This window comes from Lonchura striata, chromosome 16, assembly GCF_046129695.1.
Source record: "Lonchura striata isolate bLonStr1 chromosome 16, bLonStr1.mat, whole genome shotgun sequence".
Lineage (NCBI taxonomy): Eukaryota > Metazoa > Chordata > Aves > Passeriformes > Estrildidae > Lonchura > Lonchura striata.
Genome location: NC_134618.1, coordinates 8,239,135 through 8,253,079, shown reverse-complemented (window position 1 = coordinate 8,253,079; position 13,945 = coordinate 8,239,135). Strand labels below are relative to the sequence as shown.

At 39.4% G+C, this 13,945-nt stretch overlaps 1 protein-coding gene across 3 annotated transcripts in view; it reads left to right on the top strand.

Annotated features, from left to right (window-relative positions):
• The window catches only part of MRTFB (myocardin related transcription factor B), a 69,327-nt gene that overhangs the window by 14,060 nt on the left and 41,322 nt on the right, over positions 1-13,945 (top strand). For all 3 annotated transcript variants that reach the window (XM_021545782.3, XM_021545785.3, XM_021545783.3), the window contains one exon: positions 3,493-3,665. In XM_021545782.3, the coding sequence (XP_021401457.2) occupies positions 3,512-3,665 (154 nt within the window). In that variant the 5' untranslated portion in view covers positions 3,493-3,511. The remainder of the gene's footprint in view (positions 1-3,492; positions 3,666-13,945) is intronic.

Here is a 13,945-nt window from a genome sequence, read left to right as displayed (position 1 = left end):
GTTTCATTTATGTTATTATTATACTTTGTGTATAGGTCTGTTCAGTTCAGGGGTTACACAGATAATGGTTACCATCTGTAAATGCAGATGGCAGATCTGAAGTAATTCTTCAGGATTGAGGAGGCTTCAAACAAATGAGAAAGGGGAGGTAAATTGTTATCTTTAATATAAAATATGAGAGTGTCATGGGCTTTACATTCTAAATCAGAGGTTTCTGTTTTGCACATGGTTGCTGGATAAAGTCTTTATTGTACAGGGTTTGATTTTAAACAAGGTGATCAAATGTTTTCTACTACTCATTTTCATGTTTGAATTGTTAATGTACAAACAGTTGGTTATATTAGATACATCAGAATGAAATTACTTTTGAAGACTGAAAATAGATGGGAGACATTCTGCATATCTTTAGTTGAGTTTTATGTGAAGTAAATGCTATTGGTTGTAGCCTGCACCAGATGCTAAAGCAGTTGTATTCGTGTGGAGCAGTTAAAATGAGTGTGCTAGAAAATGGTAATGGTTTATTATCATACATGCAGCAGTGTAAAAATACATTTACAGAGATGTTTACAGATGTTTTTTGTCCTCATTTATTTCTTTTTTGTTTGTTTAGAAAGGTATTTATAAAAGTTATTTTTAAGTTCCCAAATTAGTTATTTCAGTCAATAAGGAAGACTCTATGCCAAACAAAAACTAGTAATTTCATGGATGCCAAGTTCAGGAGTTGTCTTCAGAGAGTTGAACAGCTGAATTAATTCTTTATTAGATTCTAAAAAAACAAGATATAATAATCAAATTAATTGTTTATATTTTATTATTGCAAGTCTTCCATTTGTCATCTTTATAGTATTTTTTTGAAGTTCTGTTTGTTGATTCAGTAAGGAGCTGTAAGAATTCTAATGTATCTATGCCAGATGTTCATGATGTAGGTCACTATTTTTTTTACTCCCTACCAAAAAACCCTGGAAATGTTGGGTGGGGATGTGTGTTTTCCTTTTTGGGGAAGGTTAAGAGAATTTGTTTTTTTTAGCTCAGAAATATTTCTGTAGTCTGATACAGCAGCAGTTCATAAGTAATAATGAAAAGAAATGGGAGCAAAATGTGATTGGAGAGATAAGTAAAGAATTTGAGGAATTTAGACTTTCTGGGAATACTAGAGTGTCTTTTGTTCAAAGATTACGTAGCAACATAGCAATAGGGTTGTTCTAGTGTTAGAGGATTATTTGAGAACATACCTGGGTTTTTAGCAGCCTATCTAAAAGATTAAGGAAAAGGGAAGTGCAGTATCTGGGACTTCACTGTGAATTGGAAAGCTTAAAATTAGGGTTAGCGTTCTGCACTGGAGAACTTTGGATTTAGACGTTTCCTAATGATGACATTCATGTACTGTTCTGAAACCACAATGAAAATAGGGTCCTGAGAGTCATGACCAGCGGGAAAAGAAATTCTGTGTGAAGTAGGTGGGCAGAGCATTCATACTGAGGTTACCCAGAGATGGTGAAATCACCTGCTTTGGAGACTTTCAGAAGCTGACAAGGCAAGTTCCTGAGAGCTGGTAATCCCATGAGATGGGGGGATGGACTAGATGACCTCCAGAAGATCCCTTCCAACCTGATCTATTAATGTTCAAACCACGGATCAAGCACATTTTGTGTGGGAAGTCAAACTTGTTTTGAGTTGTGCTGCTGTGCTACAATCAATATCATTTAATTGCATGCTGTGTTCTCAGTTGGATCTGGACAATAAATCCACATTTCTGTACATTCCTGAAACAAAAATGAAGATATGGACATGTTACCAGTTCCACAGTGCGTTGTAGAAGTGAAAGTCAAGCTGGTTTTATTCAAAGCATGATGTTTACTTATCTGTCATGGGGAAAAAAAACTAGTCAAAGCTAACCTGCAGCATAACAAATGCTTTAGTACAAGAAGATGTTTCTATTAATTTCATCTGATTTGAAAGCATGAGTACAGCTCACGTGGCTTAATCTTTTTGAAAAGTGACTCCAAGGCAACTCATAACTAGTAAATTCTGGATAAAATGCTGTGAATATGAACAGATAAGCAGCTAAATTTTCAGTTAAATTCTGCTCTGGAGAGACCTGCTTGGTTAATAATGTACTTAATTTGTATGAGTGAGTGGGAGTTTGAGGAGAGTGTAATGTCAGGAAATCGAGTGAGAGCTGAGTAAATTATGCTTCTAGAAGCTAAGAACAAAGAAAAAAAATCTTGCATAACAGTAAGTTAATGTGTCTTCATTTAATGTGAAAACTCCAGTTGGTAACTAGGGAAAATAATGAAAAATATGCATGTAACCATGATAATTGTTCTATTTAGGTTGTATATCAAGCAGTACTTGCTTATATTTCTTATTTTTCAACTCACACTTTCAGAACATGATTCTCTGCCCTTTTGTAGTGTAGGCCATTCTTTGGTGGTCATGATAATTTTTTGTCATCTTGGTTTTGAAATATCATGTTAACACTTAAAATATTTTGGTATTGATCATTGAAACATATATTGCATTTTCAAAATTCTGAATACACACCCCAACATGTGGTGTTTGTATTCAGAATATTTGAAGTTTAGGGCTGAGTATGGCAAGCAGTTGTGTTTCTTAAGAAAAATAATTAAAAATTAACAAAGAATCTCACAATAATAAGACATTTCTTCATTTTTCTGAGTTGGATCTTCCTGAGTTGTTCATATTTCATATCATTCAAGTTTCCAAGAATCCAGGGATAGGACTTCATTGATGTCCATATTGATTTATTGAAATTTTAATGACTTGATAGTTCTGTGAGGTATAAAAAGCCTGTACCAGTAATTCATACTTCTGTCTCTCCTTACTGTGGATTAAGTATTACACTAATGATGGAAAGGAAGGATATAGTAAATTGGGACTTTTCTTCAACTATTCAATAAGTAGCTAGTGTGCAGCAAAATTAATTTTAAAATATTCATGGCTAAAAGCCTTGCTGGAGAGACTGAGGATTGACTAGTTCTGATACAGTCCTTTGGTGGTGTGAAGTCCTGTGTAAGTACTGACATTGATTTGGGATCTGAAAGAGAGTTGTGCGGAGCTTCAAAATATTAAAAGCCACTTGTATGTTACAGTACACATAACATAAATGATACAATGCACATTAACATAAAGCACAATATATTAATTTGGCATTCTCTAATACAAAGAGGGATATTGGGAAAAAGGGATGTGCAGATATGCGGGTGGGGCACAGGAGCTTCTGGACATCCACCGTGAAGGTTAACACTGGGTGATTTGTGTCAGCATGAGCAGAGAAACTCCTGCTTTCTGTTAAATTGCCTCTGACTATATTTTTGCCAACCCCGTAATATTTGTGGGAAATCAGTAGGTAATGTCCATTTTTGTGAAGCTGAATTCTGCGTGCGAAGGCCAGATGTGCGGGCAGAGCAGTGTGCGGAGCGCGTGTCGGTGTTGGCGGAGCAGAGAGTGACCAGCGCGTTGTTCCCGCAGAGCGCCGAGGCTGCCCAGGATGGAGCCCGCGGGGCCGGCGGACGGCGAGGACGAGCCCGGGCCGCCGGCGCGCCTGGCGCCCAGCCCGCACAGCGAGGCCGTGGCACACGAGCTGCGGGGGCTGTCGCTGCAGCCCAGCCCCTGCCTGCCGCCCCTCACCGAGCGCAAGAATGGTGAGTGAGGGAGGGAGGGAGGGAGGAGTGGGTGCCCGGGCCGCGGCGAGCGCCGGGCCGTGACCGCTCCTGCCGCGCCCGGCGCGGGTGCTGCGGGTGTCGGGAAGCCGCTCCCGGAGCTTCATCCAGGGCAGCTCTTGGAGCAGCAGCAGGCGCCCTGGAGCCTAGAGCGGAGCTGAGATTTCTCAGTTTTAGTTTAAAAGCTACAGCTGGTGCATTACTACAAGTATTGATGAAATATTTTTGAGAGTTGTATTGTTATTAGACAAAAAGGGATAATTTTCAATAATGGGTTTTTTTCCTGCATAGATAATACATAATTAATGTTTTGCATTCTATCATACAAATTTTAATTCAACATTAGAATACTTCTGGAAAATTTGTTTTTTCTTAGTTTCCTGTAAAACTAAAATGGATGAGGTAGGTAGCTGTGTACTGTCAAACCTCCAGAGCAGCCAAACTATTGCTCATCTATAAGTTCAGATTTAGTAATTTTGGTTAATTTGGTTAGAAACAATTTTTTGTAGAAATTATGAAAGTCAGAAGCAAATTTGTAAAAGTGAACTTTGAACTTGATGAATTTGCATTTAAAGTAGCTTTAATAATTTAATAATTTTACTTTTTACTAAAAATCGGATATTTGCAAGAATATTTTAGCATGTCACTACTTTATAAAGTCTATAAGTGTAAGAGATTGCTGTTCACAGAAATACAGTGGTGCTTAAAAATATTCTGAAATTTTTAAGGGTATTTTTTTGGTAAGATATTTTTATGCAGGAAGCATTGTGCTTACTGTGAGCTCTGGTAGTGATCCTTTAAACCTTTTGTTTACTTGAATGAGTCTTTTGGCAGTAGTCCAGTAGGAGGCTGAACTGTTCTAGTGTTTTTCTGCAGTGTTGTTAAGCTGACTTGCACAAGTTAGTACAGAAACTGTGTTTCCAGCTTTTCCAATGTCACTGCAAGGGTAGGAGGCTTCTGCTCTGGTTTGGTTTTGTTTACCATTGAAGTAATCACATCATGCCTGGGTGAGCCAGCAGTCACTGGAGCTGTTACTACCTTCTCCTTTTTCACATTTTCCTCCTCTCCCCTGCCCTCTGCCCCACAGATCCCAGTCACAGAGCAAAGCAGGAGTAAGTGTTTGGAGGAGTAAGGGTGGGCAGAGCTCGGTGGGTTTGCTGCAAATTCGCATGGTTAGCTTAAGCTCCAGTGGAATTATTGTCCCTTGAGTTTACAAAGGAACATTTATATGCTGTGCCAACTCTGTCAAAGAGGTTTTAACTTCCAGCAGAGGATCAATAACAAAACAGTTGGAGTGCATTAGGAGCTTAAGCTTTTCTAGTCACTTATTACATGCAGGTATTTACTCCCTGAACAAAGACGAATGGATAATTTTGGGAGCTGGATGTTAAATGTCAGTTTCCTGGACTGTCATCATTTTAAGATTCTCCTATTTCATTTGAATTGTTTTCAAGTTCATGGCTGTATTGCTAATGAAACTAATTTCAGGTTCTCATTAGTCTGCATTTTTCTGGACAATGGGGCAGTACCTACAGTGCATTGATCATGTAAACATGTGCCCTGTGTATTGCAGTGGTTTATCATGCCTGTTCTCTGGAGGCCAACTCTTGCTCCACTTGCTAAAAAGCAACAAAAGTGCTTATTTCATTGGTTCTGCTCTTCACACTTGTCACCTCTTGAGTGATGACAGAGATGTGTCTGTGACTCTGGCAGTCTCATGACAGCCATGGGTGTACAGTCCCTCTCATGAGCAGTGGGCCTGCTCACGTACATGGAGTTTGAGAAACAGGCTCTGCATTTGCATCCCTGCCTGAAGGATGCCGGGTTGGGTCCAGTATGTGCTTTTTAGGCAAGATGCTGTGTCCTTAGGAAGGACAGCTTGGGGGAAAAGTGACATGGATGAGGCTCTTTGGAAGCAGGAGGGAGAAGACTGATGCCTGGGTGTTGAGTTGGGCTGTGGTGGAGGGAGGCTGACAAGAGTAGCAGCAGCATGGCACGGCCCAAGTACCAGTGAGAACAATGTACAGTGCCCACACACTGTACCACAGCTCCACGAGCTTCTGTCTGAGAGCCAGGAGGTGGCAAGGGAGGGAAGGATAGGCTGTCTGCTGCTGACAGCAGGAGGGTGGATGGGAATGATGCTGCCTGCAGCTTTCCAACCTGCTGTTTCAGAGCCAAATGATGGGAAGGGATTGCACATGTAGATACCATCAAAAAAAGGAAGTAGTGCATGACCAGAGCTTTTTGCATGCTGAATTAAAACTCTTCCAGAACTGGTGGGCATGCCACTTCGGCTGGAAGAAGGAGCTGTGAAGGGTTTGGGTGTGAGGAGCCAACCTCACAGCAATCATTATTTCAAGGTACATGTAAAATAGAAAACTCCTAGCTTGTGTTTTACAGCAGCCTCTCTTGGCTCTGCAGTGCCTTCCTTGACTCTCACTGTGCCAAATTCTTCTTGTGACAGTGGCTACTAGTTTCTGAAAAAGAGACATGTAAGTTGCCCTTCTGCGGTTGTCATCCACAGGTGGGAGCCTGGTTATATTCTTGTAAAATGAGTGGATAAGTGGCTGGCACCTGTTGGGGCCATTCAGCTCTGAATTTTGACCATAAATCACGTCAGAAGGGGAGTGTGCCCATTCCTGCCCTTTATGTGGTGTGGAGAAGCAGTTCTGTTCCAGGCAGTGGGGGCTGTGTCTGCTCCTCCAAACTCACAGCCAGCATAGGAGTGGGATTGCTTCTGCTTCTCTTTGGGGTTGTGCACAATGAACTGGAAGAGGATAGAGAAGGTGGTGCTGTGCCTCCCATGGCTGGCAGAAACTGTTCTCCAGCAGAATTGGGGTAATTGAGAGAGGAACCAAGAGTCTTGGATATTTTGTAGGAAAAAAGCCTTGGAACAGTGAACATATTAAAGTAAAAGCAAGACTGGTAAAATCTCAATTAGGAGAAAGCAAGAAAGCAGCCCAAAGAAAGCAGTGCCCCTGGCTGTGTAAGAACAGGGACACTCAGGAGAATTGACCCTGAGGCACTGAAGGTCAGGTGAGAATTGTGGCTTCCTGTGGGCCTGAAGCGCTTGTGGGATATTGTGTGGAATTCAGGGGAAGATGGAAGACACACTCACACACACACAAAACCCAACACAATCAAAACCAGATACTCCAAATGGTGTATATTGAGTCGTCCTGAGAGACCAGTCAAGTCAGCTGGGAGACACAGTTCTTAAAATAACTGAATGAAATCCGCATCTCACTTAACCTAATGGCATTATTTAAATAAATGTGATGATCCAAGGGATTTTTTTCTGGCATCTAAGAGTTGTGGTATATTAGTTTGCCTGTTATGTCTTATCTTCCACTCCCTCAGTATGTAGCACTGGTAACATGCATTCTTGGCATAGTTTTATGGCTTCTGAACAAATTCTCAATCCTCTGTGCAATTAATGGATTTGAACTGCAAATTTGATATTAGGGAATCAGTGAGATTTGGGACATTCTTCTTGCATCTGTGTATGACAGGTTTTTCTTCACTCCTCTAAGATCAGTGATTAGGTCTGCTTTTTCCTCTTGTAATGATATATAGGTAGGTCACTGTACTTAGTGTTTATTTTCATGAGAGAACTGGGAGAGACACAGTGTAGAAAAGATGGTTAGTGGAAAGACTAGAGAAAAAAAATTGAAAACTTAGTTCTGATTAAAGTAATAGCTTGGCAGGGAATATAATTGAAAAATCATCTTAAATTCAGCAGTTTCATAATCACTAAGCTGAAAGCAGTGGAATCTGGAAAACAGCACGCAGATATTCTGATTAACAGCACCACCACCACCAAAACATCAACAAACCAAACACAGAAATCCCCCACAAACCAGACCTCTAAGGAAGTATATCCTTAAAGGCCTGTCTAGATAAAGAGGTGCACAATTTCTGTAAGCTTACAGTAGAAATGTGTGTCTGCATTTATAGTCATAAATAATGTGTGTGTGTACAGTGGACGTCCAGAGAGGCTGTGGAATCTCCACCCATGGAAATACTAAAAATCAGACTGGGCACTGTACTGGGTGAGCCTGTTCCAGCTGACCCTGCTCCAGCAGCACTTGGGCCAGGGGATCTCAAGAGGCTGCTGCCAGCTTCAGTGATTCTGGGGTTTGTCTTTCCATTAAGGTTTTAATAGCCCATGGAACATCCAATGCAAATATTCTATTAAATAATCTTTGCTAGGCACACGCAGCATATAGTAATTAATATATGTTTGTCTTTAAGCTTTGGGTTTTTTGTTAGTGCTCTGGTTTTTTGGGGTGCTGTTTGGTTTTTTAACATGTCAGTAGAAAAACAGAAGTCCCTTGGTCTCCCTGTAAATATTTGAATGTCATGCTATCTGTTCTGAGAGGAGAGCTCAAACTGAGTAGGTACTGATTTCCCAGTAAGTCTGTCTTTGTCATTGGTACTGCCAGTTCCCACAATCCTAGCATTCCCAGGCCATCAGTCAGTGTCTACAAGGAACAATTTTCAAATATTAAAGCATGTGAAAAGACATACAAGCCAAAACCCAGAGATCTCTAGGGACTGTGACCTCTTAAATGGAATATATTCTGACATTTTCACAGGCTACATGAAAGAATTCCAGAAGGGTCATTCCATTTGGTAAACTTCTAAACAAACATTCCATCATTTTAGTTTGATTTATAGATATTATTTTTTTTAATTATCTGCTTATTGTGAAGAGATTAACACAGGAGACATGACCTGTGACTGACTCAATTCAAGGCATCTGGTATATGTGAAATCCTGTTTGAGGGCCTGACATTTGAGTGATTATAGGAGATACAGAAAGCATGTTTTCCTTTAAAGAGATCACTTGATCAAACTGTCTTATTCTGACCTTTTTTCTTGAAACTCCTTGTGCATAACTAAATGCATAGCTAGACAAGAATGTTGAGTTAATTTTAAATTCCATTTATAATTGTTTTAAGTTGTTACAACTACGTCCTAACTGCAAATGTTGTTGTTGAAGTGTCAATTTGTGACAGAGCCACTACAAGAAGGTAACGCAGAGCAAACACAACAGGTAATTGCTGTGCAGCACTTATTATAAGCAACTTTTTCAAATCAGAGGTAGCACAGTGGATGCCTAAATATTGTCCTCTACAGGAGATATATATATGCAGTTAAATGTAGATCTTTATAGTTAAAGATATACAAAAATTAGCATTTTTATGTATTCTATATACACATTTTAAAAATATTTATTAATTTAGATGTGTATATGGGCAAGACCAAATGGAAGCTTTTCATTTCAGCAATGAACATTGCCAACATATGTCTTCCCTTAAAAGGAATTTGTGTGGGTTTCAGTGGGAGAAGTAAAACATGCAGACTTGTAAATTTGACATCACTGTAAGTGTTTGGTATTTTTCTGGGAAGGGTGACTGAGGTAGATGGTGACCATTATTTGTTTTGTTTGGGTCTTTCTTGCCACAGTGGCGGAGAATGTAGGCAGAACAGAACTCCCCTAAAACAATTCCCCTTAATTAATAATTTGAAGTAATGTTCTTAATGTTTATAGAAGTAATAGAATAAATTATAAAAGGGGTTATGTAAACTGGTGCTTTAGTTTGTGTAGTCAGAGCACTGTTTTCGTATGTGAAGAAATTATTACACCATGATTGAGAACTAGATTATCCTAACACAATGTAAAGCACCAAGATATTCATCAAGGTGTATGTAAAGCCAAGGTGAAATAGACATTTGAGTAATTAGGCTTTTTTCCCACTTGAAAATGTTATTGTGGTAGTGAAAGAGTTTAAACACCCAAGGGCATTTGGTTTGGTTCTGTTTTTCTTTTTGATGGGATTGCGAAGGAATGAGTTCCATATGATGTGAAGAGTTGGAATGTAGTGTTAAAGCAATTGTTGCTTAGTTACTTGGTGTTTAATAAGGTTGTGAAGCAGCTCCCAGTGAGTGATGTCACTCAGCACATCACTGATGCTTCACCAGATAAGGGTTTGTTGTGAGGGGCAGACAGGCAGGCACTGGGGAGGTGCTGTGGGGCTGCATTGCTTCCTCCTGTACTTTGGAATTTTGGTTAATATCTACTAGACACTTCCACTTTTTAAATAACACTCTTGCTGTAGGCTGAAGGTTGGCAGAACACTTGGAAGTCTGTGTTGCAGAAGAATGGAAGGAACAAGCCTGATGACCTTAGATGTAAAGCAAACGTTTGTGAAGAACTTGTGCCATACATTGCTATTAAATGAGATTCTGGCTTATGGAACTGACAGAAATGTTCCATTCTGAGGCCTTTTTTCTTTATTTCACCCACTCTTATGCAACATATTCAACTTTAATTGAAATTCAAATGAGAGGTACTTCTGCCCTCTGAAAATAATGCAAATTTTAACAGATTTTATTTTCACTGAAACCAAGACTTCTTGTGTGTCTTTTACTTCAGCTTCTGGTTTGGATACACTGATGAAGTTTTTAACAAAGTTCAAACCTGTAACTGAAAAACACAACATGCAGGACTCAAGATTTTCTTTCAGCTGAAAGAGATACTTCAGTTTGTTGTTTGATAGAAACTAGTCTCTCAGCCATAATTTTGTTTCTAGGTCGTTTTAGGTTTCTCTGTGAGCCTCAGTTTAATTTTGCTATGTGTAATGTTAAAAACAGCTAATTTGAAACAGGTATATGCTCAAATTGCAGAGGTTTTATGTCCAGTGTTTAGTTTGGAAATGAGTAGTTCTCTCTCTTACAAAACATTCTCTATTTAAATAGACAGCAGCAGAAAGAGAAGATGAAAAATTTGCAATTTGAAAAAGTTTTCTGCTTGTTTTTAACAATGCCATCAATTTCAAATGACAATCCAAATTCCAGCTCACTTTTAGATACTGAACACAAAATAATTTCAAACTCTGAGTGGAGTTGTAAGATCCCAAGCTTTTTCTGTCGCTAATTTATATTGTGTAATTCATGAGATGTTCTATTAACTGTATTACTGCTAAAATAAAGAGTAGTCAAAGAACAAACAAGTTACTATTGTTTTGCTAATACTTACTCTGGAAAATTTTTTGTGGTAGGTAAAAATGGGTGATTTGAGTGGGAAGGTATTAAGTTCCCACTTGTAAAATCACAATTTCTTTTCATAGAAATGTGGAATTAGGGTCCTATAAAACCAGCAACAAAAGTAACTGAAATACAAATCAATTTTTATCTGTCAAAACAATCTTCAAGGCAGATGCTGCCCAAACATGGGTAGTGTATTCCATGTATCAGTGTGGTGGTGGTGGCTTATGACAGAACTTCTGCTATTTCATAAGAGCTTAAAATATTGCCATCAGACTTGAAAGTGCATGAGTAAATCTGAGGAGTCATTGTGGTGCTTTAGTCACAGGTAAGAATGTATGTAAACCATTCTAGAGGAGTTACAAACTTATTTCCTTCGGCAGGGAAGGAGTCCTTAAATGGGAGGTGGGTCAGCACGGGGGACAGCAGGCAGCACTCTGCCTTGGTTCACATGGGACCTGCTCAGGACCCCTTTGAACACCTGGGCATTGGCAGGGAGCAGGGGAATTCAGGACTGGAACAAGCTAACAGTGTTTCTGTTCCTTCTAGTACAGCTCTTGGGAATGCTGACCAAGTCCATCATAAGAACATGCACTTTTCCCCCATTGCAGTGCTGTGGAGCTGGGAATTGTGAGATGCCTCCAGGTGCCTGTGAAGCTGTCCCAGAATTTTAGACTTTTCCAACAGACATGTTGAGATGATGATTAGTTTTTCTTTGAAGCATTACCAGTAAAAATATAAGAACTATATTGTTGCACACCCAAATCACCAGTAAAACCGTTATCAACTGAGCTTGGATTAAGGTATATTCAAGACTGCTGGTAAAACAAAAGGTTGTTGGAATAGGAATATTTTTTCATGATATAGGACATAAATGTTATTCTTCATGCAGGAATTTAAGACAAACTTATCCCTGAGCAGAATATCTAGATAGTCTCCATATTCACAGTGTAACTGATTCTGGAGCAGAATTATTTCCTTCTTGAAATGCATATTTTCTTTGTCTTCATTTGTAATGTCTGTCCTCACCCAACTATTCCAAATTGTATAGCATTTATTGGCAACAGCAGTATTTGGTTACATGAAAAATACACAGACCTTTCATCTCTCCTAGTCTGTACAAGAATTTCCTCATTCTTATTTTTCATGAATTCTGTGATTCCTGCTTTTCTTACTAAAGATTTTGCAGGTTATTGTTGAGATTTTCAGATCAGACTTCTTAAAGGTCTTCCAAAAATTTCATCTCTATGTTAAGCTTGTATTGAACTAAGAGGTGAAGTTGAAGCAAAATATGAGGTATAACTCCAAGTAGCTGAAGCATAAGCACATAAGGGTGGCTACCCTTGGAAGGGGGAGGAGTGGATAGCACAAACTCTTGGCTAAACTTCTCTTTCTGAACAAGAGAAATGCTCCTGAAAGCTTGAACTGCTCCCACTGCTCCCAGCTGCTGTTACAGTGGTCAGCTTTCACCTGAGCACTCTCAATGTATATAAAGCACTATAAAGGGATAGGAATGGATAGAACTTCCTTCAGAAATATGGTGTTTGAAGAAAAATGTCTTCCTCTGGCTTCTTTAATTACACATTTCCTCATTAGAGCATGGAATTTTTAAAATTTCAAAATACTGTTTTCTGAATCATTGGGAAATCAGTTCAGTGGTGAAGTGCACTGTACCCTTTTGTAAAACAATTTGTGCTGTTATATATTGTTACACTGTTAGAATATAGTTCACCCATCCAAACAATTAACTTCTCTCTTGGTACAAGAAAAATGTGGAGTTATAATCTGTTACATCGGTAAGTGTGTAATATTCTGTTTATTGACTGTGTCAGAGTTTAATGTGTGTTTGAGTTTAAGCAGTATGTGTTTGTATTCTGCTTGTGTCAGTTTTTATTCTCTGAACGTGTGGAGTTTCTCAACAGTAGTTTTGTTTCTTAAGCACAGTAAGTGTTCAGCTGCAGGCAGTGAGGAAGTTAATTTGATTTATGAAGGAGCTTTTCCGCAGTATTTTTTTCTTGTGTTCAGTTAAAATCACTGCAAAAGGAAATGTATTGGAATAGTCTGTAACTTGTATTTAAGCAGAACATAATTTAAGCTGATAATTTTTATACAAATGATGTGCAGACAGCTGATTTTTAGGCCTGGAAGGTGGCCTCAAATCATTCATGCTGCAAAGAGTTTTTGCCTGTATTGTCAGCTCCTTAGTGTCAAGAGGCTGCTGAAGCCTGGTGAGCTCATGCCTCCTTGGAGCCTGCAGCTCTGAGCAGATCTGGGTCTCCCTTCTCCCAGCAGCAGGCAAACAGGGAGAGGCTCCAAATCCTGCTGGCTGCGCCAGGCAGCTTCACAGCCCGTGCTGTCACTTGCCCTGGGAGTGCACTGTCAAGGTGAAGAGTCAGTGCTTGCTGACTGTCTTGTAGAAAGATCCAAAGAGGAAAACATGGAGATTTTTTTTCTAGCTTCCACTTTAAAAAATTCTGCATCCAAATGTGTATAGGTATTTTCAAATCTGATTCTATGGAAGTGAAACATTTTATCTCAATGGAGATGTCCTTTATAATTTCAGGTTGAAGGATTTAAAATACAAAGAAGAGGCGTGGAAAATGTATGCAATGATAGCATTTTTAGGCCAAAGGGAAGGGAAAAAATGCCTGCCAGAGTTCCTAGCTGACATGTAGAGACTCTTTAACATTATGTATAGTTTCTTTTCTGTAAGTACAGGAAATTAAATGCAGACTCGTTTGCTGTTCCCTTATGGCCAATGCCAGGTAATTAGAGGGGATCCATTTCCCTGAAATCTTCCAGGTTGACACTGAAGTTGATGACTCATGTAAGATAAATGGGATATGCTGCAGAGAATGGCAGATCAGAAGCTGTGGGAGGAAATACTCCTGAAACTGCTGAGAATAATGAGATGTGTAACTAATGCAAAAAGGAAAATAATAAAATACTCGGGGCTTAGATATTTACAACAAGGAAAAGAGTCTCTCACACTGCAGGGAAAGGCATGGAAACAATCATTGGTTTTCCCAGCCTCTGCTAGATAAATGTCTCTGGAACCAGACCTGGGGTTGGTGGGTGGGAAGGTTCCTTAACGTAACTGTAACTTTTTAAAATGCCGCTGTGCAGCTTTGTTTGCTGGTGAGACTTAATGAATGTGCCGGCCACGCAAAGATGAAGTGTTTCTGCTGCCTGCAGCAGTGTGCCGAGGA